At 44.7% G+C, this 27,804-nt stretch overlaps 1 protein-coding gene across 5 annotated transcripts; it reads right to left on the bottom strand.

The window, feature by feature from the left end:
* Positions 1–198: 198 nt before the first annotated feature.
* LOC125710106 (growth factor receptor-bound protein 14-like) lies at positions 199–26,897 on the bottom strand. 5 transcript variants are annotated; one of them, XM_048979398.1, is made up of 16 exons: positions 23,617–26,897; positions 18,454–18,511; positions 17,441–17,526; positions 13,619–13,907; positions 10,026–10,182; positions 8,061–8,179; positions 7,559–7,633; positions 7,319–7,456; positions 6,156–6,266; positions 5,087–5,182; positions 4,557–4,619; positions 3,853–3,969; positions 3,339–3,408; positions 3,173–3,263; positions 2,496–2,589; positions 199–2,375 (listed from the first exon to the last, which is right to left on the bottom strand). In XM_048979398.1, the coding sequence occupies exons 4-16, from the start codon at positions 13,679–13,681 to the stop codon at positions 2,229–2,231; spliced, it is 1,341 nt and encodes a 446-aa protein (XP_048835355.1). In that variant the 5' UTR covers positions 13,682–13,907; positions 17,441–17,526; positions 18,454–18,511; positions 23,617–26,897; the 3' UTR covers positions 199–2,228. The 5 variants fall into 5 exon arrangements, with proteins under 5 accessions (XP_048835355.1, XP_048835357.1, XP_048835356.1 ...); XM_048979400.1 differs by having other exon boundaries at positions 3,173–3,260; XM_048979399.1 differs by lacking the exons at positions 17,441–17,526; positions 18,454–18,511.
* Between the last annotated feature and the right edge of the window lie 907 nt (positions 26,898–27,804).

Genomic DNA, 27,804 nt, shown 5'->3' with positions numbered 1-27,804 from the left:
GAGGCCGCATGTACCCAACAGAAGACGGAGGAGAGGTATACCGCTGTTTTGAAGTACTCTTAACCGGAAATCCTCCCACAAACATTACAGAATAAAAAGTATTACTCAGCGGAAGTTGTTTTTACACTATTGTCTATATTTGGAAGCAAATTTTAACAACACATCTGACAGATGAACTACAATTTTGGATTCTTAAGAAAGAATTTTTTTTTTCTTTATTGAAAGTTTTTGTGAAAACCACAAAAATTATGTATTGATCAATATATGAAGATTTAGATAATAAAGAGCACAGGTAAAGCTTTACAAAGACAAACTATATTTACAGACACATACACTTAGATTATATTCAGTTCCCAAATTATGAAAGGAAAGCATGTATGATCAGATTTTCACAAATCCAGCATCAAATATCTTGTATCCCGACAATCATTAACAGTCAATGTCTAAAAATCAGCATTGGAAACAACTGTTACCAATGTTTGACTACAGTGCAATGAAAATTGCTTTGTAAATTGTTGAAAAGCTATAAAATCTACAAGAGCTATACATTTTGGGTGCAAAACATTTTATAAAATAGTTTCACTTAAAAACAGACCAAACAAAACACACACACACACACACACACACACACACACACACACACACACACACACACACACACACACACACACACACACACACTACAAATCAAAACTAATTTTTAGGAATCATTGCAGGTTGTCACATAGTGCCCACATTTAAAATATATTTGCATCCAGTATTTGCCCATCAATTTCTGTAAAAGTGCACTGCCTTTTCAAAATTAATTTATTAAAAAATTATATCACATTAAAATGTCTGGACTACTACTACTACTACTACTACTACTACTGAAAATAATAATAATAAAAATAATAATAATGTAATTCCTCCCAGTACTGAAAATCATATATATATTTCTAAGATCCCAAGTTACATAATTTCCAAGACTTTCATTCATCGTTCTTTTTTGCATTTACAGTGTTATCAGTTCAGCTGCCGTATGAACACCCTCCCTTGATTACATCATCCTCACAGTATCCTCTTTAAACGCCCCCCCCCCCCCCCCCCCCCCCCTCCATCGCATGTATAGTACAGCTTCTATAGCAGGTTCTGAACTTCATCACCCCTGGCTAAAAAAACAATGACACGGCCATTTTTATAAAACACCCGAACAGCACGAGATGTACATTACGCGACAGAGACCAGGTCCTGGAACATCGCAGAGCTGATCAGAGTGCACAAGAAAAATTAAACGATGCATTACAGACGCTCCTCTACTTACGAACTTTCAACTTACGAACATTCAGACATAAGAACGAAGAGGACTGTAAGTTCAAACTGTGTTCCTTTGGCTCCCGTTTCCTGTTCTCAAAATCAATTTTTTTTTTCCTGAGCGCCAATTCCGCCTAGTACGACTTCCGGCCGCTACTCCCACCGCGCAGCAGCGTAGCGTGCGTACTCCCAGCATCCTAGTTCTTTGTACTTGCGTATACCCTTAAAATGATGTTGGATAACGACTTACGAACATTTCAAGTTATGAACAGCCATTCAGAATGCAACTCATTCGTAAGTAGAGGAGTGTCTGTATATATAATGAAGTATTAGGAGACAAAGAAATGATCCCTAATGCTGAAATGATCCTCTGTAGTGCCTGATTACCCAAAAAAACAAACAAGCAGGTATAACAGACATGGCCAGTCTGGACACAGTAGGTCTGGTTATCCCTTAGCTGGAGCAAACACTTTCTGTTTATACAGCGATGTTTGAAGTTCCTAGGAAAGCATCTCACAAGATGGGAACTGAGTCTAGTGCAAACAGCCATTAGCATCCCTCCGTGCTGCAACCAACGCAGAGAATCACCCGAAACTGTATCCATTACAGAGAACCAGCTGAAAGTTCCTAGGTTCCTGGTCCAGTGTACCTACCCCTCTTTCCAACCTTCTGCGTCTTCTCCAGCGAATTCTTCAAGCTGTTTCACCATGGCCTTGGACGGACGTTACCTGATGGCTAATGCTCAACACGCGTCCCAAAGAGTTAATTCGGTCTCAAGAAGCCTATAGCTTCAGGACTGAGACTCACTGATGAGTCCTGCTGCTGGTTGGTCTTTGGTTACGTTATTTGGGTGCAGTCTTGCGCTTATGCAGCCCGAAGCGGCAGCACGCCGGTGAAACGTGGCCCTCAGAACGATAAGGCACATGTGTCCTGGCTTAAAGGACAACTCTGGCACACTGGTACTTCAGTTTACAGGGCAGCGAACCCCGGTTGAGCTGATAGAACTCTACCAACTGAATAAGGTCGGTGAAGCGAGTCTGCCCGTCGTCCAGGCTGAAGAATGAGTCTCCCTCTTTCTCCACCTGCTCCGCAAGCCGCAAACATGCATGGTGAGGCCCGGGTGAATATCACACTGACAGAAGGGTGAGGTAATGGGGTACTGGGCCCAAAAAGACACAGAATGCGAGGAAAAACGTGCTTACAGGCAGGATCTGAAAGTGCTTGATTCGCTGTGCGTGACACAGTGACAGGACGAATGCCTTGGGATTGCTCTGGCTGTCTCTCACCAGGAAAACCCTGAAAAGAAAAGAGAACAATGCAAACTGTCCAAAACATGCTTTATTACATTTTTCAATTGCCGAATCCACCCCGGTAACCCAGTCCAGAAACGGAATCAGGAAGACAGATGGATGATGGAATGACAAAGGAATCGTGAATTTCTGTTATCTGATATGTGCCATATATTCATACATTACAAAACCCAACGGCAACAAAAAAAAACACTGTTTAATTGTTGTGCATGCAACACTTTGATATTTCAGCCTTCTGTAGTTGCTTTTGCCATAAATTTAATGAAGCCATTAAAAGTTAAAGGTGTTCTTTGTGTGCCGTTATGCATGCTGTCTCCCAATGTAAACAATGTTCTTTACAGCTCAATAAAAATGTCCAATAAAGCTACTATTTACGTTTATTTGTGCAGAGTGACATACAAGTGAGGCGAACGGCACATTGCAAACATACAGCTGTTGAGGAGTCAAGCTTCCAGTGAATGTAAGGTGCGAGTGTAAGAGGTATAGGAACAAGAGCGACACGACGCCTTAAAAAATAGCAGGAAGCTAATAATATAAATGTTCAAATCAACAGACAATGCTGTGCCTACCCATCACTGAGACCCTGCTGGGCAATCAGGTGGGTGGCCTCATCTCTGGACAGTTTGCTGTGGAACCAGGGCTGAGATCTGTGGATGCCTACTGGGGTGAAAAGCATGTCGGCTTCATCACTCGCTCTTTACTGGGAGCTGTGGGGAGGGAACATGTTTTACTGACCTATGGTGGACAGAGGCCTGCGGAGAGCAGAGGGACTTCCTTGGGAACTCAACCGGTGGTAGCTTTTCCTCTGGGGGGGGGGGGGGGGTGACAGAAAGTCAAGACTCAGGTTCTGAGCAGGTAGTGGGATTTGCAGTGCACACCATGACAGTCTTTCATCTGCACCTGAACTTCAAGAGAAGCTACCAAAAGTCTCACAGGACCACTGGTCGAGAATTTCCCTACCCTCTCTTGGGTGATCGCACACCGTGTATCTCTGCCGGTATGTACAGAGGCAGGGGCAATTACAGGATCTTTTTAAGATGGGGGGGGGGGGAATAAGAGGGGGTGATATTTATACAGAGAGGCCCATCCTATCTTTAGCCAATGATATGTTTTGAATCGGTGAGAGACAGGGGAATGGGGCACTCTGGGGACCAATCAGCTTTCAGCTGGGGCCAGTGCTCCTATGACCCCGCCCCTGTATATGGCCTTGGCTGGAGATGAACCTCGGGTGTTATGACGGATGGTGCACCTTCCAGGATAAACCCTCTTCCACAGCAACAGACAGCGCCTCTGAGGGGTTCTCGATCACACGGCTCTGGTGTCCGGAGAAGTCCATGGCCACGAGCGAGTTCTCCGAGATGCTCCTCTGGGAGAAACAGGCACACTGAATGTACTGGGGCCCAGGAACCCTGAGGGCACCAGGGAGAACTGTCCCAGTAAGGGCCTGCTTTTATACCATTGAACAAGATGATGAACCTACACCCAGTGTTGGGGAAATTACTCACAAAAGTAATCCATTACCAGGTTCAAATCCAGACCAAAGTTTAGTTTCAACCAACCAGTTGAGTACTCTGTCACTGTGACTCTTTATACGCAGCTAGCAGGTTGAATCAAAACCTTGGTCTGGATTTGTACTTTCTGGACCTGAACTTTCCACCTCTGTCTGTAATGCATTACTTTTCTGAGTAACTTTCCTAACACTCCCTACACCAGCAGATAACCTGTATAAGTAAACAAGATTATTCCAAACAAGTGGGACAGATCATTTAAGCAATTAAATGTCAATGTATATTTATGAAATTCTACAAAATCACAGGGAGCATTAAAGTTCATCATGAATGGTCCGTGCTCTTCGTCATGTGCGCATTTAACTGCCGTAATTAAAATTTCTACTCAGGTTGTATATGGATGATATGACGATAAAAACCAATTGATTTACGTAGCAAAACGTACCACCGGTGATGCCTTCTGTTTCAGGTGAGGCTGCAGGAAATTCTGGTACAGCTGCATCCCATGCTGACAGGAAATCAGGAATCAGGAATGCATCAATAAGCATATTTCAAACCATATTTTAAAAGTTATAAGTATGATGTTTATTGAAATGTTTCAGACATTGATGTTAATGCTAAATTTATTCCAAAAATTTATTCCAATCATAGAATTAGCATTTTGTACTATTCCTTTAGCATTTTGTATCATTCCAGTGGCAGAACCAGAATGTTTGTCATTTTTTCATATTAATTTCAATGTTTAGAGTTTGCAGTGAGTTTGCAAAATTTACATTCAAATCCCTTTCTATCAAATACATTAACTGGGCCTTATCGGTTTACTACCTATTTACTTGTAGGAAACAGTGACCTCTGCTGGTGGGTCATGTACATTGCATTCAGAATTCAACCCACAATCTACGATACAGCCCAGTTATTCCCAGCACAGCAGGAGGCATACATAAGGGCCTTTCACTGTAAGGAGGGCCAGCGTACCTTAAAAAGACGCATCGCTGTGACCCAGCACGTCCTAGTGCGCTCGTCATCAGCACAGAGCATCTTCAGGTCCCGGGGAGAGTCCGACTTGTGAGGCTGGAAAGACAGTACATGCAAGTTAGGACTCATTTGTGCAGATTGTGAGAAATGCACAGATGCAGCCATACTGCTGTAAAATGCCGCCTGCCCACTGCGATGACGTCATTCTTCGAGTATATTTTTGTTTATCTCATTTCCCGCCATTCTTACGCTCCGACTGTGCTAAATCCGTCTGCTCCCTTTTCACTTCTTTTCCTTGTTTACTCTTCCCAGTGTTGGCCCTCTGATGATAAGACGCCAAGCAGAAAACTGATGATGGGAAAACCGCGCCCGTTGGTGTAGATAATGCCGACGGCTAATTAGGTTCGATCATGATATCTCACAAGCCTCGGGCCTTATCACTAATGAACACATCTGGCAGCTGCACTTGTGGCTCCATAAAGTCATAAATACCAAACAGCAGTCGCAAAACTATCAAGTAATTTGAAGTCCTTTCTTAGAAATAGAAACTACATGATTATTTGCAGTTTGCAAAAGTACACTGGAATGCTTCTATTCACATATCCCACCCTGCCCTCCTTTTTTAGACATACACACAGTTATGCTTAGGGGCAGGCCAATTATCGGGCACCCCTAGAGCATTCTGGGAAGGACTGCAGGCCTTGCTCCGGGGGGGGGGGGGGCAGTGGAAATGTGGCTATTCGGCTGTGGCTGGGGATCAAACCAATGGTCACAGGTCGAACCCGGTTAAGCACACCTCCCCAAACCCCGATACGATAGTGTAAATTTATGGTACAAAGTTTATGTTCATTGCTTAATTAGGGGGATCACACCAGATATTGGGGTTTCCTCCTGAAGTCTAAACAGAAGCAGTTAAGAGTCCCTACACTGCCCATAATGCATGACTGCATGTATATGTGTCTTGCTATGACCTGGCATCCCATCTAGGGAATCCCCCTGCTCCATGCCTTAGGGCTAGGGCTGGATCCCAGGTTTATCTATCCCGGTCTCAGTCATAAAGCTCGAATACCTTTATGCAGAACCCGAAGGCGGTTGGTGTGCCGTACATCTTGGTTGGCGACAGCATGGTGTACACGTCACTGTCTCCGAACTCCGCCACGAACTGGAGATGCCGTGGCTCCTTGGGGGGAGAGCGAGATAATCTGTAAAGCCGCGGACGAGGTACCGGGACACCTGGTTAGGCGCTACAGACCACCGGGTCCCAGCGGAACATGACACACGCGGCACGGTGATCCAGGCTCGGAGAGGGTTTGTCATAACGCTGGCGGCCACAGTCTCGCTCTGGCCAGTCGCTAGAGGGACACGATCTGAAGAGCTGAGCCGCTGCAGAAGGAATGAGGAAAAAGCCTGCAGCGGTCGGACACTGACAGAATGGCTGCGAAACCCTTGGCCAGCACCTATCTAATCTGTATCTAGTTCAAACATCTCTTATCCGCTACGCTGTGAGCCAACCAGTGAGCGTGAAAATTTGGGGCTGGATACAAAGCACAATGAAGGGAACGTCGATTAAGCAAACAAACGGGGACCCTGGCAAGTGTGTGTCATAAGTGGAGGGAAATAAATGCAGCCATTGTTGGGTCGCCGTGACGACCGCGCAGTAAATGCTGCAATCGTCGCATCCCCCCGCCACCAACGCTCTCCTTACCGAGCAGGTGTGGAGTACAGGACAGGGGGGTGGCTGATCAACAAAAGGCAGTGAGGAGAACATGCTGGTAGCACGTCTCACAGGTATGAGCCGTGCATGTCAACGCGGTCAAGGGCTCCGATGCCGGCATGCCGACAGACCTGAGAAGCATGCAGCCCAACCAGTTCTGCAGCGACGCACCTAACAACCCAACAATCTTCCCAGCATCAGAATGTCAAAGTTTATCTTACTGTTACTTCTTTGGAAGCATCAGTTCATGAAGAAATGTGACTCAGCCCATGGGATATGTGTCTGAGAAAGATTATGTGTACTTATTGAACTTTGGAAATTTAACAACAGTTCTCTGCTGGATTACATGAAGACATTATTTCATTGGCAGTCTCATTTCAAAAACAACCAAAAATTGAGTTATTTTTGAAAATTTGCTCTTCAGTTGTCTTAGGTGGTCCCTGACTCTCCAAAGCGAGAAGTAGTAAATGGTAAACAGCTTGAACATAAGATGCTCCTCAAATATCACGACAGCATACCTTTGACATCCCTTTACTGGAAAAGTACAAGCCAGACCTCCGCAAAACAAAGTAGAACTTCTTCCAAGACTTCTTCCCTTGCTCTCTGGCATGGAGGTACCCACAGACCTCTGAGCAAATGCTGGAGTTGAGGAACATCTGTTCAAGGAGAGAGTCTATTCATATTGGTAGTGAAAGCTTGAATGAGATTGCAAGAAAAAGGAAGAACCGTACGAGAATAACGTCAGCTAAACCAGCTACCTGTATCAGCTGAGAATGTGCCATTGTGTCACTGGTCTCACTTGATACAAACACCATGTGTTCTGGGAAAAAGTCCTAATGGGGTTTGAAGTGACAAGCATCACACTCACAGTTAGGTTGTTCGTTACAGTACGGCTTCCCAAATAAAATATATCAGTCTGTAGACATCAGCTTCAGTACCAGCAGAAATGAAAGCACACAATATCACAATACCAAAAAATACCCACTCAACTGCTTCATAAACGGGGGGGGGGCTTTTTAGCCTAAAGTGCATAGCAAGAAGCGAACAGGATATGCAGATCTCAGCGTGGATGCAAGCTGTAAACGAGGGCTACGTGCTGAATTGATATTGCTAATAAATATTCAGTCATTTAATATTTATTATATAAAATCCAATATACAATCCAAGATACCTGTCCTGGATCATTATTTGTTACGGCAGTTTCTACATAACTTTAAATTTAAGGACTCGCAGTACTTCACAGAAGAATCTGGCTCTTACCAGGGGTTTCTTGAAAAACTCATACTTGGCATGATGCTTTCTGAAACAAAACCTGCTGCTATCCACACTCCAACTGGACTGGACTTCCATCATTGACTCATGGTCCTCGATGATTCGTTCTGGGGATCAGAGAAATGCCGATATAAAGCCAGGGTATCTCTGGAATTGTCAAAATACTCAAACTGTAGATGCTACAATTCTGGAGGAAAAAAACAATGCCGAAAGCTTGGGGCATCAACAAAAACACGAGCGTCTCTCTGTCCGGAGTACAGCTGCATGACAACCTTTAAACACAATATTATGATAAAATACATCAATAATTAATGTGCATGTCACAGTATCTTAAACATGTATTTAAAGACCCATATATAATGTAGATAGGCCTATCTAGCAATCAGAGAAAGTACAACCAAAAACTTCCTCTAAAATCATGGAGCCCTCATTTGCCCTAGCTATAAGTAGCTGGAGAATTCTGTATGTCTAGTTCAAGACATGTGACTACTAATTTGTTAGTTATGTGTCACAAAAGCAGTAGAAACCTATAGTGTTCGGCTCAATGTTTAGCAGAGGTGAAGATTTCAGGTCCAGAGAGTACAAATCCAGATCAGGATTTTGTTTCAACCAACCAGTTGTGCCTAAAGAGTCACAAGTCACATAGTACTCAACTGGTTGGTTGAAACAAAATCCTGGACTGGATTTGTACTTTCTCAACATGAAATCTCCACCTCTGGTGTTTACCATCGTATGTTACAGGAGTGCTTCAGGAAAGATTTAAAAACTTTAAACTTTAACAGAACTACAAATATTGTCCTGCACTGCAAATAATGTGAACTACTACTTACAATTATTTTAAAACATGTAATTAGTAATGGCACGATTAATACTGATACTCATCCATTAAAAGATATCGTGATATAGATGACCTGATACACCATGCGCAAACAACCTACGTGTTTATTCAGCTTGTCACGAGTTCTGTAAAGATTAATAAACGTCTGAAAGAGCCATAAACCATCTGTTGTTTATACATGATGAGTGTACAAGATAAGCTGTTACAAACAGTCTCTGCTAATCTCGTATAATGGGCCTCAAACCATTAATTTTAATCGTTCTTTAGCGTGTTCCTACATAAGTTCCCTGCGGCTTTAAAGCTACGCAGCACAGCCAACATTATCTGTGGATAGAATGTCCCTCAACTGGGAGGACATACTGGAGTGGATCTGCACTTTCCAACCTGCCCGTACCTTGTGATTAGTGTTATAGCAACGATAGCATAACTATCGTTACTGAAAAGGTACTGCAATACTGTATTTTAGAAGGCTGTTCGGTACTACATTTCCTTAGTACTGGTACTAATTACACTGCTACAGACATTACTAATGTTATATTCCCAGGCAAATCCATCCATCCATACATCCATTTTCTGTAATCGCTTGTCTTATTCAGGGTGGCGGGGGGTCCGGAGCCTAAACTGGAGGCTACAGGTGGAAGGCAGAGAACAACCCAGGATGGGGCGCCAACCCATCACAGGGTCCACACACACACACACACACACACACACACACACACACACACACACACACACACACACACACTCACACACCATTCACTCACACAAAAGGGTTAAAAAAAACACATTTAGTAATGCTAAACAGTCCAACGCAGGGGTGTTACAGCGCTGGTTTGGGGGGCTTTAGGACCCCTTAAAGTGTTCTTCTGCCCCACAAAAAAATGAACACAAATTTGTTTAAATACTGTGTTCTCATTCGTTTACCTCCAGATCAGACCACCCTAGTAAATGGTTTGAGCTGCTGGTCTAAAGGCTTTCAGTAGTGATTCAGATTCACCTCATCAGCCTTGATCAACCTTTCCTTAGTAGGAGTTTCTTCATAGGAGTTTGCTGATTGTTTTCCTCATCATAGCTGTCATGCACATGCCTGAGGAGGCCGGGCTTACATTCCCTACCTATGCCCAAGTGAGCCAGCTGCTCAGACAGCGTCCAGCTGTGGTCATCGACGTACTGCTTCTTCAGCACAAACAGCTGGCAGACGTCTCTGGCGGTAACATCAGTGGGGACCTCCAGCACTCGACTCGTGTTATCGTCACTGAAGACTTTGATGACCTACAATCAAGGACATATATTTGGGTATGGACAGCAGGAATAGCTCCCTGCCGAAATTATGGGAGTACCAGGTGTGTTTGGGGGGGGGGGGGGGGGGATTTGGTCTCTACCGGTGCTGAAACAAAGCCTACACCCTTACCTGCAACACATTTGCAAGCATATACACACAAGCATGGACATAAATTATGGAGGGGGTGAGGGGGTAGGCTAACCCTAAGCCTAAGCCTAACCCTTAGCCTAACCTTAAGTCTAACTTTAGCCCAAAGTTATGCCCTTGCACACAAGGACATTTAGCTTTAGTTTTGACTAAATTTTTCTCCCAGTCAATGGCATAGAGAGTAACGTAATAATTAAAAAACAAAATTATATATAATATAAATATATTAACTAATGAATGAAGCCAAATCAAATGTTAAGGGGGATACACCCCCCGCCGTCCCCCACAGCTCCTGTGTCCCTGCTCTCAGTCTAATGCCACTTACATATATGTGCGTGTTTATGGATATATGTAACATGTAATGCATGGATTATAGTTTGTATGGACTTGGATGGAATGGGACAGAATTCCTCATTTCATGTAATCCATGCATCATACATGCATAAACCAGTCAGTTTTATTTTTAACAATAGGGAAGCAGGAAACCTCCCCTTCGTTGCAGAATATCTGCATTCACGCCACGCAGGCTGTCACACAGCCCTTACCCTGTGATTTCAATTTGCTAGAAAAAAGTAACACTTTGATGTTCTCACAGAGTCGAAGAACATTCTTCGAGATGTCAGAGCGGGTCAGCTAACGCCAAGGTTCAGCCGCGGCAGAAACAGCTGCTTTGAAATTTGCACCCAAAGACAGACAGACAGCAGTGGACCCTTTGATTTCCCCGGCAGATGAGACAGATGAGAGAGAGACAGAGGAGCACAAGGGGCGGCGTGTAACTTACCCATCTGCTGACTCGTGAATCTGCGTTAGTTTCGCAGCTCATATAGGGCTGAGTGCGCAACATTATCAGGCGATTTGCACACAGACACACACGAGGCATCAGGCTGCATGCGCCGTGTTCGCTGGGAGGCGGGCAGCCCGCCTGCCTCACTGCAGCGCAGCTCAAATGAGGTATTTAGGAAGAGGTGCTCCTCTAGCCCCGCGATTTCCTGACTCCGCAGATATCTGTCACCGCGGGGCTGTCGGCCAATCAGCTGCCGGCTCTTCTCAAGCAGAAGGGTAGAGGATGGGATTTTGCTCCAAGCAAGATTAAAAAAAAAAAAAAAAAACTTGTACTAATGAAAGAGTGAGAAATGTCAGCCATTCACAGCGGCAGTGGCCAGCAGCGATCTGAAAGCCCAGCGTGAGTCTGCAATCGGTCGCTAAGTGGCGGGGTAAAGGCAGCACCGGTGGGGTCAGCCCTGCTTGGAGTTTGCGGGGGTGGGACAGGGGGGTAAGAGAGGCAGGCATCGTAAAGATGAACTGTCTGACTGCCTATCATGCTCTCTCTCTCTCTCTCTCTCTTCTTTTGTATCTTTTGCTCCTCGTGCAGCTGAAGGCTGAGCCACCAGACAGGACGGGCCAGCTCGCCTTTGCGGCGGAAAATGAGGTCACGGCTCTCTCCAGCCCGGACAAAGTTAGCGCCCTTCAGGAGCCACCGGCCAATGAGAGCGCCCGGCCGTGACATCATCCAGAAACGAGGTAAATGAGCAGCTATTTCAATCATAATCAGTGCCAGAGATTTACTGTAGCAGGCTAAAAAGAAGCTCACTTTTCATCCACCCAACAAATGTCTCCAGGCTGGTTTATTGATTTTTCTTCCTTTCACGGGAGTTTCCTCCGCGTACATAGCATGTATCTGCCCAAGAGGTAATAACAGAAATAATATGTAAAATAATATCCCTACATCACTCCGAGCAACAATAAGGAAGTCATCGAAGCTAATAGAGTTTGACTGGTTGCTATCAGCTTGAAATTCATATACTGAGTACGAGATATAATTATGCCATGAGATAAGGCTCCACATAGCTACAGCTTGTCAGCAGATGGACTTCAGGATAATCTACTCCTGTACTTACAGGAACAGCACCTTAAAATCCAGTCTATTTCAGAACAGTAGTCATATAACATACTGTACCCTTAACTACCATTCAGTGCTTCATGTCCAGGATTAATTCACGGAATAAGTTACCCTGTTTATACTCAAATTGGTTAGTTCCCCAGACGTTATCCTCCCCACATCCACAACGATCCCAGTATCAGACGCCTCAGCAGCCTTACATCCTGTCCAGGTCCCCCTGTACTCTCCGACCTCATCACCATCCCGTACCTTACACTGGGGTCAATTAAAATCCAATCGCTGCAACATATATTGCATCACTCTCTTGTTTGAAAAAATCATATATTATCATTTAGCAGATACATTTATCTGAAGCAACAGCGAGCCGGGCCTGGAGAGATCAGGGTGAAGGACTTTGCTCGAAGGCCCAACAGTGAAATCACAACCTTCTAATCCCAGCCTGAACCCGCTGGGCCGCAAAACATCCCACAAAAACATGAAAAGCTGCTCCTCAGTTTTTAATCTTTCATCACAGAAGGTTTTTAGAATTTTAATTCATCAAAGTGCTTCATCTCAAAGATGATAACTGCCATCCTGTCACAGTAACTGCTCATCCTATGAACTAGTTTGCGTTGTTCATTAGGGATATGAGTGTGGATTTTTGGAAGGTTTTTCCCCGTTTATTTGGTTGCGTTGTAGTAGTGACAGTAAAACCTGCTGACAGAGTGAATTCTTAAGCCATGAAAAGCATCAGCATTTAACAGCCATCATGTAAGAATTAAAAAAAAAAAAAAAAAAAACTGGCCCGGAGCCTGAAATCTGTTCTCCACCAAGACTACAGCATAACTGAGTCCACTTTTTGGCTCTTAGCATAATGATACTGAGAAAGTATGTGGGACAGATACAGATGGCCCATGCTACTGGCTTCTGGCTAACAGTAAACTAGCTTTAAATTCTGTCCATACAGGTCGCGGTTGGACGGCAGATCCCCTCCCTCCCATAATGCCCTAGGTTAAGGTAACCTGAATTACTCTGGCAAAATATCTAGCTGGGCATCTTTAAAAAAGGCAACAATACCACACACCTCAGTGATATCTTTACTACATCAGGCCATAACTGTGACTTTATGTGCTTATATTTAAAATATATTAACTCATTCACAACACTCTAGTGCCAAGAAAAGCACGAATATCAAAGAGCAAGGAAGAAATGTTTGTCTTTCATTTGCCATTTAAACAATGGAAGAAATCTAGGTAATCGGTGTGAAGAGGTAAGGAGCGATTACCGGAAACTGCTAAAGTTTTGATTGTGCTGTTTGCCTGTGTGCTTTCAGAGCGATATGAGACGCTGATGATTAAAAACGGCGAGAGGCAGCGGAGAGGACAGGAGGACGCCCTTACCCGCTTCTGGAGGGTGATTGGCGTGATTACAGGCAGGGTGACCCTCCTGGCATGGAAGTTCATGGCTCTGGCTCGAAAAGCAGAGATGCGTCCGTAGGGCGTCAGTGACGGCGCGGTCACCTCCTGGCAGCTCCCTGTCGCTTACTCCACGGTCCTCCCCGCGAGGTAAGCGGTGCCACCCGCAAAGGGAAGGCCGATGTCCGCTGGAGCGCACGGTGACCCACTTCCCGGCTGATGAGCCTCTCCTTCAGCCTTGGAAATGCCTCCCTCTCTGAGTCACCCCTTCATTCTAATAGAAGCAAAACAATGATTAAAAATAGCTTCTCTGACAAGGACGGCAGGCTACGGGAGCTCAGGGAGAAGGATCTCTGTTTACATTTGCATTTCCATGTAAATAAACTGTAATCAAAACTGTAAATATTTGTAAATATACAGAAGTCAACTGGGCAGAAAATATTTCTTTTCTCTTACTGAAATTCTGCCTGAACAGAAACATCAGGCTTGCATCCTCTACATGATTTTGGGGCCTGAACAAAGAGTGTCACAGACCGTGTGGTTAGAGTGCATTTTACCGTTTTATTTATTTGTGTAAAACCCTTGTGTAGATTACATCAAAGGAAAGGCTGGTCGATGACATAGAGGCCGGTATGGGCGGGACTGAGATAAAGTTGTGGAGAGACACTGGTTGCTGAATTACATGCCATATGTCAAACAGGACTCTGAGTTTGGAAACACAAAGGACTGCTTCCATAAGGTACACTTTTCATATCTCTGTCCTGCTGTCAGATTTGAACTCAGTGTTTCCCAATCCGGTCCTCAGGGACCCACAGACAGTCCGTGTTTTTGCTCCCTCCCAGCTTGCAGTAGGAGAAAGGAGGGTCAGACAGTCCCTGAAGCAAGTAAGGGCCTCGCTCAAGGGCCCAAACGTGAAGTTATGCTTCTGACCCAGACATTTGAACCAATGTCCTTCCGCTTACAGGCACGGCAGCCTAATGCCCTGTAAATGGGATATTTCATTTAATGTATAAATATACATAAAGGCACAGACAGAGTGATAAGCTAGGTGTAAGACCTGTTGTGCCATTAATTTTTTTACTTAAGAGTATGCTTTTGATAGATATGGTATTGGATGTTCTGCATGTACCATTTGTCTTCAGTTAATAAAGTGTCTTCATTGGTCACCCCCCGCGAACATAGACAGATTGGTATCACCTGACCACAAACTCACCTGTCTGGTTCATTAGTCTGTTCTCCATTAAAATCATGTCATACAGTAAATACATTTGTCATGTAGGGTAATTGGATATATTTCAGAACTTCCCCCTGAAATAAAGTTAATATTAATCTTACATATTAAAACACAATGCCCTTAACCCTATATACACAGCACAGGAAAGTCTACTGAGGTGGATATAGATGTTGAGGTTAAATTTCAAGTAATACTCCCCCCCTCCCCCCCACTGATGCACCGCCCACCCCTCCACAGAGCTGAAAGGTTTATCTGAGGCCTGGGCACATCTCCTTGAGGGAGTGCAGACTCCAAGACGCTGTCGGTTATCTCTGGAACCGAAGTGAATCGGAATTGCCGGAGCCAGATTGATAAGCTTCTCTGCAGCGCGGCAGGACGGCCAGCTCCATATGAGCCAAGTCCGTGGGTCCGATCCATACGGGGGCGGGGCCTGTATCTGGCTGCCCGGGACAGCCGTGCGATGATGGCTTCTCAAAACATCCTGCCAGTGTTTCACAATCATGCCTTAGGAAGGCACATTGGATCAGCCACACTACACTTCCTGTGTAACGAGTTTCCTTAAATTTACATATTTAGCAGAACCTTTCATTCAAAGCGACATATAAGTGAGGCAAATAGCACATTACAAACACACGGTCAAGGAGTCGACTAAACATAAATGCAGCTAGGGTGGGCTTCCAGTGAATGTCCAGGTACGCAACTTCCAAAAAAGCAAGAAGTTATTCAGACCGATCAAGGACCAGAAATGCTACATAACATTCAGGGATTTCCAGTCCTGCTGTGTGTGTCTGGAGTTGCATGCTCTCCTTATGACACACGGATTCCCTGCTGCAGTCCAAAGACATGCAGTTAGGTTAACTGGTGCCTTGAAATTAATTGCAGTGAATGATTATGTGAGTGTCTGTGTGTATGTCAGTATCCTGCAGTGATCTAGAATCCTATGCAGGAAGGCATTTGCCTGGTGTTTCTAAGCAGACAGAAGATGGATGGATGGATGGATGGATGGAGTGAATGCCTGAATGCCTAATTTTTCCTTTTAATAATATTTCTGGTTCTCTGTAAGAATTATAGGTCCCCTTCTAAAGTGTTGGAATATTACAGAATACAGACCTGGCTGTCAGCTGCTTAACTTTTTACCTGTAGTCATTATACATACATGGGTAAATTTTAGTTATTAAACAAGAATTCACAAGCAGATGCTTGTTCACTCTGACAGCCTTTGTCTTTAACCCAAACAGGACATTAGTGACACGCAGGCTTAAAATGCACTGCAATTCCTGCTAAACAGAGCCAGAAGAGCATGACGGCCATGAAAGTGGGACTCTAGCACGCTGACGGAAATGTCCGAGTCTGTGCAGGCTTCCTGGGTCACTGCCATGTGGGATCCACAGTGAGGCATGCAAGAAAGTGCCAGAATACCTCCCAGGGAGCGGAGATAGCAGACACACACAGCCACACGCAGAAACAGAGACGCACACACACACGCAGAAACACAGAGACACACACACACACACACAGCCACACGCAGAAACAGAGACACACACACACACACACACACAGAAACACAGAGACACACACACACACACACAGAAACACAGAGACACACACAGAAACAGAGACACACACAGAAACACAGAGACACACACACAGCCACACGCAGAAACAGAGACACGCACACACACACACACGGAAACACAGAGACACACACACACACAGAAACACAGAGACACACACACACACAGAAACAGAGACACACACAGAAACACAGACACACACACACAGCCACACGCAGAAACACAGAGACACACACACAGCCACACGCAGAAACACACAGACACAGACCTGTACTCAAACATCCCAATCGCGACAATGACACCCTGAAACCCTAACCAGCCTGAACCTGAACCTTAAGTAACCAAACAAAATACAAGACTTTTGACAATAGTATACTGATTGCATCAAATTTTTATAAAATTGAATTTCACCTTGTAGGGACTGAAAAAATGATCCGCACAATATAAACATAAACAGGTTATCATTTGGTCCCCACAATGTAATGTAGACCTGGATCTCACACACATACACAGAGAGAGAGAGAGAGAGAGAGGAGAGAGAGAGAGAGAGAGAGAGAAACATAGACACAATACAAACAAAACATTTATTCCACTTCAAACCATTATCAGATTTGATCATATCTAAATGTACATACAACTAAACAAATAACCTCACCAGAAAGTTCCTAATACCTCATTTCCTACTAACGGCCCTGAAAGGCAGTTAAAATAAGACATATATCAAACAATATAGTATGAAAAGTTAAAATTAGACCACTAGAACAGACTACAGTAAACCAATGCAGCATAGAGTATATTAAAATGAGCCTACTAGAGCTGACTAAAGATGCCAATACAATATAGAAAACAGACGAAAACTAGAACTGACTAAAGTGGCTAAAGTATCCTTTAAAATATATTGGTAATTTAGTCATCCTGTGTTCACTTCTGCACCCTTGTCTATCTAGCTTGTCACAATCTTCATCTTTACCTGGCATGTCACCCCAGCTCCCCGCTTACCTTCTTGCACTCATAAGCCTCTCGGATGATTTCAGGCCTTCCCATACAGCACGACCCAGCCTTCAGGCAGAGATTCTTTCCATTAGCTAATAACAAGCAGCAAGAGCGTATTTCACTTGTGTGCTGGTGGAATTTGAGCAAATTGTCCTGCTACAACAAAGATTTGTTATTTTTACACTCCTAAGTACTTGAGTCCCACTGAGTCCCCCCCCATTGTCTGAGCAGAAGGCTACTAAAAACAAATCCCATCAGGCCCCCTCAGACCCCTAATGGTTACTCTTTGTCTTCCTGAACAGAATATACTCTGTTCTGACAGCAGTAACAATCACTCTGGCGAACCACATCCTTGGCATTCAAATGCACTACAACTCATGTGCTTACTTTTCCAGTGCATTATATTACATCGAGATTTTTTTTTATACAAGGTCACAAGACAGGGATGGGGATTATTTTTTTTTCCACATCTTTTCCCAGAGAGAAAACTCTTAACACACAAGGGGGGGGGGGGGGGGGGGGGGGGGGAGGGATTCGCCTGGCACAGTTACCATAATGTATATTCAGTCAAGAACGCCAAATTATACATTGCAAGTTATAAATAAAACTGATATAATCATATAGTTAAGTTTAAATTTACAGCAGCGGTTAGGAGGTGACCTAATCGTATTCCGACTTAAAGAGACAGAGCTGAAGCAAATAATCTGTTTTTAACATTTGCAGGTATAATACCAGTCTAGTCGTAGGTCAAACTGTGTCTATTTTAGCGATAGCAGAACTGTTACAACACGTACTAAGAGGCTGGTGCTCTGCTGTCAGAGATTTCCCAATTGCTGATTGGATGGGCTGTGACCCCTAGAATTGCAACATACAAGCAACAGTCCATCTCAGTACCTCAGGTCAAGGGCTGTCAGCATGATCAGTTTAAATACAACATTCATCAGCGTGCTGTGGAACAATCCAGTCAACAAGAAGCTATGCAATTTCACCGCCTGAGGTCAGCCGTAGTTCATTCTTACTTCTCAGTAATATGTCTCACTTCTGCCCATCAAAACACCTCAGGTCCACGGCGATCTTCTGAAACAGCAGGGGGAGTCAGTTAAAATCAGGGCAGCTGAGAGGCCGGTAACATTAATGACGGCCGGTCAGAAAAGAGCGAAACTGCACAAGCCTCACAATAATAGCAACATGAGAGAACAAAACACTGCTCTTTAAAGAGGATTGTTTGTTTATGTAAATGTTGTTACACATGAACAAGTACACTTTTTGGCTAGGAGCATATAGAATGTGTTCTCCGTTATTGACCATACGCAAATATTTACTCGATCGCTAATGCCTGTACATACAGAGAGAAAAAACTCTCCATGTAAAACGCACAATAACAGCGAAATTAAATGCCCCGGTGACCTAGACCTTTACAGGGGTACGAATAAACACCGCACCGGTCCCTTTAGAAATTTCTACACAACACGCGCCATAAGCACATAAGAGCTAAACACGTGTCCTAAGGTACTCATTAAAAACTTCATCAAAACTAGCCATTGCTCGTTCGTCTGGGCTTAGGCGTGTGCGTCTGTAATTTCAGCCCTGCAGATGAGTCAGGGTCTGCCCTGGCACCCGCCCATACGTCGATTATAATAAGCGCCTACAGTTAGACGGGCGGCGTTCGCAGACCGGAGCGACTCACCTTCCCGTTTTGCACTTTACTTATATTTGCAAATCGGTTTTAAATAATGACCACCGATGTTTTGTCTCCTGTTACATTTGCATCTACATGGACTCCGATGCAACTTAAAAATCCCAATTAAAAACCATTTAAATATGTAGAGTGTTTCGTGACAATATTCGATAAATAAATGTCATTTAAATATTTTTTTAAATTGTAATATAATCGATTATTTATAAATGCTATTTAAATGACTATTTAAATTATAGTTAAATTGTCATGTAAATTGTTTATTTAAATGATAATTTAAATTGGTATTTAAATGATTGCTTAAATTACCATTTAAATGATACCAGCAACTGTTAAAATTAACTGTCAGTTACCCATCAAACTCAATGTGCGAGCTCTAAATAATCGATCTCAAATAGTCGATTGAATTCTCATTTATAACCGCATTTTGTCTGCTCCCTCGTGGGACCGTATACATGCTTAACTTCCCACTACACAAATATTTTCAGGTGTGAATGGAAATGCGGCCAGGTAATAAAACGGAACATAAGACATGCCTCAGTGAATTCCAAGCAATTTGTAACTAGCTAGTAAAATAAAAACTGACTCACCCAGAAGAAACTTGCAGTTGGATGCCTGGTGTATTTTTCCATTATATAAACAACAGCACTACAACACATAAATTATTAAAGGTTCCATGCTTATTGCCAATGATTCCTCTATACGCGGTTAACACTTTAGTTATCTGGTAGCAGTTCAAATGACGATAAAAAATATATATAATTAATCTTTTGAGTAAATCCTTAAGATGATGGGAGTAGTTCCGCAAATGCAGCGTAGCTTGATACATATGGAGACACAGATGAATACTATTCATACTATTCCAGGTTTACTGCTGGAACTCACCCATAATGCAACACATGCCATCACCAGCTTGGATTCTCACCTATAGTGTTGTGATGATGATGTAATGTAATTCAGAAAGTTTTAAACTTGTCCTGTGTTGTTCCCTGTCTTGTGCCCTGTTATGGGTTGGCGCCCCATCCTGGGTTGTTCCCTGCCTTGTGCCCTGTGATGGACTGGTGCCCCATCCTGGATTGTTCCCTGCCTTGTACCCTGTGATGGGCTGGTGCCCCATCCTGGGTTGTTCCCTGCCTTGTACCCTGTGATGGGCTGGTGCCCCATCCTGGGTTGTTCCCTGCCTTGTACCCTGTGATGGGCTGGTGCCCCATCCTGGGTTGTTCCCTGCCTTGTACCCTGTGATGGGCTGGTGCCCCATCCTGGGTTGTTCCCTGCCTTGTGCCCTGTGATGGGTTGGCGCCCCATCCTGGGTTGTTCCCTGCCTTGTGCCCTGTGATGGGTTGGCACCCCATCCTGGGTTGTTCCCTGCCTTGTACCCTGTGATGGGCTGGTGCCCCATCCTGGGTTGTTCCCTGCCTTGTGCCCTGTGATGGACTGGTGCCCCATCCTGGATTGTTCCCTGCCTTGTACCCTGTGATGGGCTGGTGCCCCATCCTGGGTTGTTCCCTGCCTTGTACCCTGTGATGGGCTGGTGCCCCATCCTGGGTTGTTCCCTGCCTTGTGCCCTGTGATGGGTTGGCGCCCCATCCTGGGTTGTTCCCTGCCTTGTGCCCTGTGATGGGTTGGCACCCCATCCTGGGTTGTTCCCTGCCTTGTACCCTGTGATGGGCTGGTGCCCCATCCTGGGTTGTTCCCTGCCTTGTGCCCTGTGATGGGTTGGCACCCCATCCTGGGTTGTTCCCTGCCTTGTACCCTGTGATGGGCTGGTGCCCCATCCTGGGTTGTTCCCTGCCTTGTGCCCTGTGATGGGTTGGCGCCCCATCCTGGGTTGTTCCCTGCCTTGTGCCCTGTGATGGGTTGGCACCCCATCCTGGGTTGTTCCCTGCCTTGTACCCTGTGATGGGCTGGTGCCCCATCCTGGGTTGTTCCCTGCCTTGTGCCCTGTGATGGGTTGGCACCCCATCCTGGGTTGTTCCCTGCCTTGTGCCTTTAGCTACCAGGAAAGGCTCAGGACCCCCCGTGACCTGGAGTAGGACAAGTGAATTTAGTGCTATTGTCTTTCTGGGTCATATCAGCAATACGTACTGAGACTTCAGCCATTTTGGGGATAACCGTCCATGTGCAAAGTCACGGGGTCTCCCCTATGTGCTTGTCAGGCCAGAGGGCTCTCTCCTCACGTTGCATGCCTCTCCATTCCTGCGTCGTTCCCACCCTCCTTTTCCATTTTCACGATAGTGGCGCATCATAAAATGGAGGCCCGCAAAACAGCAACAGACCCCCCCACCTCACTTCTGATTGTTAATTCTGCTGAAACCCTTGATGGAAACATGTTAATCATTAAGCTATATACTGTACAGGGGCGGGGCCACAGGGGCACTGGCCCCAGTTAAAAGCTGACTGGTTCCCAGAGTGCCCTGGCCCCTGTCACTCAAAGATTTAAAACACAACATTGGCTAAAGACAAGGTTGACCCTTCTTCAGAAACTAATGCCCCTCTTATGCCCCACCCACCTTTAAAAAACTGTAGAATTGCATTAGACAATACCAGGAGTCTCCCGCAGACTGATAGTCTCCCGCAGACTGATAGTCTCCCGCAGACTGATAGTCTCCCGCAGATGATGCGTACCCCAAATTTCACCACTACTGTCTATTCGCACTCAGCATATTTTTCCCTCCTACCCACCTGCACCCCAGTCAGCTATTTTTTTATAACTATAACTGGGGTGCCCCCCCCCCACCCCCGCACACACACACACACACAGAAACACACACACATACAGTGTTACGTAATACCACCCAAACACTGGCTAGCAACCTTATCCTCCCAGCTGCCCCTCATCTGCCCCCCTAAGGTGGGATGTTTCCAATCCCCCCCCCCCCCCCCCCCAAGTCTGCTCACCCTGCTCACGTTTGTCTTTGCTCCATAGCAAGAGGTGGGAAGACCTGAACCTGAAATCTTCTCTCTGCAGTCATAAAGCATGCAGTGACGGCCAGCACTGCAAGAAATCCACTGGCGAGTTACGCCGTTACAGTGAGCAGTGAGCTGTCTTACTTTAGCAGGAGGCGAATGGAGGGGGGCAAAGGTGATGTCATTATTATGACAAGGCCAACCCTGGCAGGACTGTTATCTTGATTGCTGAGATGGGTCCCTCTCAGAACATGTGACCAGACATCTCAGTCTCATTTCGTGGGTTTGTCTTGATCCTTTGATCTTTAAGTATTAAGTTTAGCTCAAAGAGCTTGAGTCCCGAACATTCTGCAGCTGACCTTGAATTAGCCAACAAGTGAGTAAAAAGCATTTCAATCACTTTATATATTTGCCTTCATGAAAAGTATTTTATATAAAACTATGGCCATACACAATCCCTTATTGTAATGTTCTGTAGTCTGGGTGGAAATTATTTGCTATATCAGTCTGTTTCTGACGGCAATGATATTTCTTGTTGTTGTGACACAAATTATGTTAAACAGCCACGCAAAGGAAGTTACACAAAAATGGGTACCAGGCATTTCTCGAAGAATTAACAGAGGTGCAAAGCACAGGGTGGGAGAAGAGTGTGGAGAACCTGCCCAATGTGGCTGTTTACCGTGGCTGCTGAGATGGACCCAGCAGACGGAGAATTAGATATAGAGGCAGATAAACAAAGGCACGCATGACTAATGTCTTCCCTCTCCGTTGACAGCAGCTGGTTAAGAAGCATAAAAGGATCCAGCCTAGATCCAGACCCCCGTCTGCAACTCATGGACTCACCGGAGTCACCTTGGCTCAGCACAACCATTTTATTCTAGTTTATTTTAGTGCTTTAGCTCACGCATTAATCTAATGTAACTCACACAGTGTGCGGTTTCACAAAGCAGTTTTCTCAAGGCTACTACACTTACTGAACTGTTAACATTCACTGCCAGCTTAAAGTTTTTTCCATTAAATAACCTATTAAGAACCCCACATTGTGGTATTTGTATACTGTACTTTAATACGCAAATGTATATACTTTATTTCCTACTTAAACTATGAAATAAAGACATGTATAAGGATAACATCAATTTTATTTTACCATAGCATGGTAACAAAACACGGTGCAGCCCTTCTTATTTGGTCAAAATGCTCAAGGACGACAGTCATGAAATGTTTTTTTTTCCCCCCAAGTATTTGCAGAAGCAAAGTCTTTGCCAATTTGTCGAAGCACCAAAACACCCCTTTTTCAATAAAAATGCGAAGAATTTTGGCAGCACGCTTAAACATCCCCGATGTTAAAGGTTAACTTGCAGACCGAGATATAAAATGTGCACAGGCAGAGATACGCTGAACCACTGTGGGGAAACGCTTTCCCTCTGCGCACATGTGTGCATGCAAGTAAAGGCACAGCGTTCACATGTATACGTGTGGGATCTTGATGCGTTACGCTGTGATGCTTCAGCACGCCGTAACCCAGCCTGACACGTCTGCCGCAGTAATGGTGTGGAACGTGAGCAAGACATTGACGTACCTGATCTTCCTCTGACCGTTCAGGGACATTGGCGAGAGACGGCAGCCAGGGGGACGAACGGAATCGGGTGGCTGCCCTGTCCAGGTGTCCCCTGCCTTCCCGGTGAGGCCACTCGCTCCCTCTCTCGCTCGCTCTTCTAGGGCTCCTCTCACGTCGACTGGCACAGGCCTCAATGCGGCACTGCCACGCCGCGCCAGGCTCCTCTATCCCCCCACACACCAACTCACGTCCCTTACTCAGCCGGGGTACCGGCGCCTGTCCCCGATCGACTCACCACGGCCCTGACGTCCTCAGAAAGGCAGTGACGGGCTCCCTCCCCTGCCACGCGGCATTTCAGTCCTCCTGGATTTCCTTCACACCCTTGTTTTCCTTTGTGTGTTTTTTTTTTTTTTTTTTTTTTTAATAAATCAATCTGTACCTGGTAACAAGCTGCCACACAGAGGGCTACTGGCCGTTAGCGGCGAGGCTGGAGGGCGGCCAGACTGTACAGCGACTGCTCCTTTCGCCATGGACTTCGTACTCAGCTCTGTGACAGCCCTTTAAACTTGAGCACTGGACCAGAGCCCGAGCAGAAATACCAGAATGAGTTTTCAGGGCCAATGTGGGCCCTGTGAAGTCACGGATTAGCTCATTCACATCCTATAATTATTATCAGATCATACATTATTATTAGACCATGAGACCACAAAGCTTAATGTGAGTATTTGTGTGATGTTGGCTATTTGACAGACTTTAGTTTCCCAACTGCAAGTTTCTTCCATGTGTTTTTAAATATTACCTGCAGTTAACTCATCCCGAGTAGACACCATTTCTCAGGCCTTGATGCCAGGTAGCATCTCGCAGAGATGAACGCGTTCAGCCATTCTTCGGAGATGCTGGACTTCTTAAATATTTACACTGAGAACAGGGAACGTGGAGACCACACACCTACTCCATTTATCTTCACTTTTCATTCATGCATACGTTGCTGTGGCTGATACAGGTTGACCTCTGACCGTATCATGCTTGATATCCAGTGATCTGATTGGAGCGAATCAGTTCTTATAATAAACACTAATGGAGGTCTTGGCTGCATGAGGCATGTCAGTCTGTAGAATGGACTTAAACTTCATGGGGCCCGGTGCTAGTATAGCTCTCAGGATAGGTGGGGTCATTTCGGGCCCAGTCCGAAGAATCCTAATAAAAGTGAGAACTTAGTTGGGGGGAGGAATCCAAACATAGTGCTGGAGCACATTCTTCTGGGCAAAGCAAGCACTTTTTAATTATGGGAGTGAAAAGTTAAGAAGAGGGCTATTTCTGGGTTGGTTGGCGTCGGAGTTACCTGCCCCGCCGAACCACAATGGCGGCTGGTGATGCAGCAGGATTATAGTGGGATGAGCGTCACCCCTGCTAACATCTGCATAGCAGTTTTTGGGGGCTTCCATCAAGACCTGTGTGCACATCTGTAGGCGTCGTCAAACATATTACACTTCTTTGAGACCTATTTCCCCAACAGCTGAATTTATGAGCTAGACTGAAATGTGTATTTATGAAAATAAAACTGCAGTTATCTTTGCGATAGGGGTGACACTGAAAAATATACGATAATCTGCCTGGATTTTAAGGAAATGAAAGCAACCAGCTTCCTTCTGCTGAAAAGCCCACGTATCAGTATCAAACTGCCCATCAACTTTACTGCAGGCAACAGATAAAGTCACATTTCAGCTACAAACTTGAACTGTATATAGCTAAGCTACAGTGAACAGATTACTGAACAGTTTACAGTTGAATAGTGAATATGTTACTTTGTCTCACGTTAGGTGGCATCAGCCCTTGTTTCATAAGATGATGACCTTGTGCCATGCTGCCATAGGAGGTTCACAACTGAGACTGAACCCATTGGAACTAACCTTAAATTTTCATCATATATGGCTTAACACTGGAGTTCGCAGTGCAGGAATTGCCAGTTTCCATCCCACAAGTACTGTAAGTACTTGTGCATTCGATTACCGAAACTGCCCCCGCAACGGAAAACATCAGAAGTGTTATTCTAAGAAGACCGTATGACAAAGCAACACAGAGTTATAGACGATAGTTATCTATTCAGCAAACCATTCATTTCACCCTCTCCGGTAAGACCCGAGCAGGTCACGCTAACATTCAAAGGGAATCAACAAGCTAACCAGATATAACGCACACGAGGATGCGAAAACCCAAACATTTCTGCATGGCTGGGTGACTAGTGGACATTGGCTACGTACCGACCAAGTTATTTATTGAAATTAGTAAATTATGTAATGAAAGTAACTTTCTACATGGTAATTTATTACTGTAAGATGTGATGGTTTTTGGTTGCTCTATGCTTGAAAATTATATTGTACACTGTGGGCTTGAGAGAACATGTGTTGCTGAACTAGCCCAGTTAGCCAGCAGCAAAAATTCTTAAGTTCCACCCCTGCATATATACTGCCGAATGCATGACCTACGTACCAAAACATGCCATACTGTTAAAATAACACACACAACCGTATGACAAAATGGTTTTACGTAACTTGGCAAGAGAGCAAAAGCAAATTCTCATACATAATAGAATGCAGTGTCTATATCGCTATAAATTTGTGCATTTAATGCATTTTTGTATCATAGATTATGGTGCAAAGGGGTGTATTCAGCAAAATTAATGGTTATGCAATTTAATATTAAATTGACATATAATACAGATGTTGGCTCAGAGGTACTGTTTATAGGAGGCTTCAAAAGGTATATGTTGTAGGAAGTATAGAACGGAGCCCCCTTCTCAAATTCCCAGCCAGGTGCCGGTACTCCCCTTGTTATTCAGTACCAGGGGCCGGAACTCCCCTTGTTATTCAGTGCCAGCAGATACCGAGAGGTGCCAGTACTCTGAAGGGAAAAACAAAGTGGTGCTTGTACTGCGTACCAATGAGTACCGGCCCACTTCCAGCATTGAGTACGTCCCTTGGGAAAAATATGCAAATTCTACAAAGTCAGAACTGGCATTCAAATCCATATCCTTAAAGGTATGAGCCCCCAACAGGCAGAGCATTACCAGAGTCTCTATCAGTTATTGGTTAGGTGTCAACAGGTTACATTTAAATACAACCAAGCTGCGTGCTGCTTGATGAGTGTCGGTCAGACCCTGTGAGGTAGGAGAATAGCCAGCCCTCTTTAAGGTCTCCAGTGCAGATTTAAGTTTCCAACCCAATCCATCTCTTAAGCACACAGCAGCTCACTGGAGAGGCAGAAGCATGTAGACAGTTTCACGTATGTAGAGGATCCATACAAACAGGGCAGACCAAAGTGAGGTAAAAACATGATATATATATATATATATATATATATATATATATATATATAAAAATCGGTATGAGGATAACCAGCATGTCCCAGTTGATAATCAGCACACAGCCTTGAAAACTTGTGCCAGACGCAGTGGGGAAACCGCAAGACCCCCAGATCAGCAACCCCCAGGTTATTTAAGACCCCGTGAGTAAAATAGACGCCTTAGTGTGACGGTTAACGTAACGAGAGGGATCATGTGACCAACTGGTGGGAAATTGCCACCGCATACTGCAAACTCTCACGTAACCCAGAGCCACCCCCCAAAGAAGTGTGTGAAACAATCAGATGTGTTCTTTAAGAGTGCATCCATGAGTGGTCTTTACAGTGGTGCTGGAGGAGCGATAGTACTGTAGGCATCTGGGCCCTTCTGAGCAGACTGTAGCGACTAACTGCACATACGGTTGGTGAAAAGCAGTGGATGGGTTTGCGTCATGAACCACAAAACTGAAAGCCACTAGTGCCACCTACAGGGTGTGAAAGAATTACCACGCAATCTAGAGCAAAACTATTTGTACAAGATTTGTGCTTTTTGACGTCTAAAAATGCAATTAAAAAAAACTAAGAAAAACTGGTATGATGGCTCAGAGGTTAGAGCTGTTGCTTTACGCTGCCAAGGTTGGCGGATCGACTCCCGTCTCTGATCTGTCCATGCAGAATCAATATGTTCTTTCCATGCTACATGGGTTTCCTCTGTTGATGCTAAGGTGAGCATTAGGTTAAATGACATCACTAAATCTCCTCATGGCGTAGGGATTGTGTGTGTATATGTATTATGCCATAGGTTGGCATCCAATCTTGGGTGACTAAGTTAAGTGGCTAGAAGCTACACAGAAGGAATACCAGAGCTTG

Source organism: Brienomyrus brachyistius, chromosome 16 (assembly GCF_023856365.1).
Source record: "Brienomyrus brachyistius isolate T26 chromosome 16, BBRACH_0.4, whole genome shotgun sequence".
NCBI lineage: Eukaryota > Metazoa > Chordata > Actinopteri > Osteoglossiformes > Mormyridae > Brienomyrus > Brienomyrus brachyistius.
Note: the sequence above shows the minus strand (reverse complement) of the source record. Positions and strands in the feature narration are given on the sequence as shown.

Excerpts from the sequence above, each read along its gene's own strand:
- LOC125710106 (XM_048979396.1), bottom strand. The coding sequence starts at position 11,219 with ATGCCTCGTGTGTGTCTGTGTGCAAATCGCCTGATAATGTTGCGCACT. Across the intron at positions 10,183-11,120 it reads ATTCACGAGTCAGCAGATGG|GTCATCAAAGTCTTCAGTGA; the intron begins GTAAGTTACACG and ends CCTTGATTGTAG. Across the intron at positions 4,620-5,086 it reads CAGCGATGCGTCTTTTTAAG|CATGGGATGCAGCTGTACCA; the intron begins GTACGCTGGCCC and ends ATTTCCTGTCAG.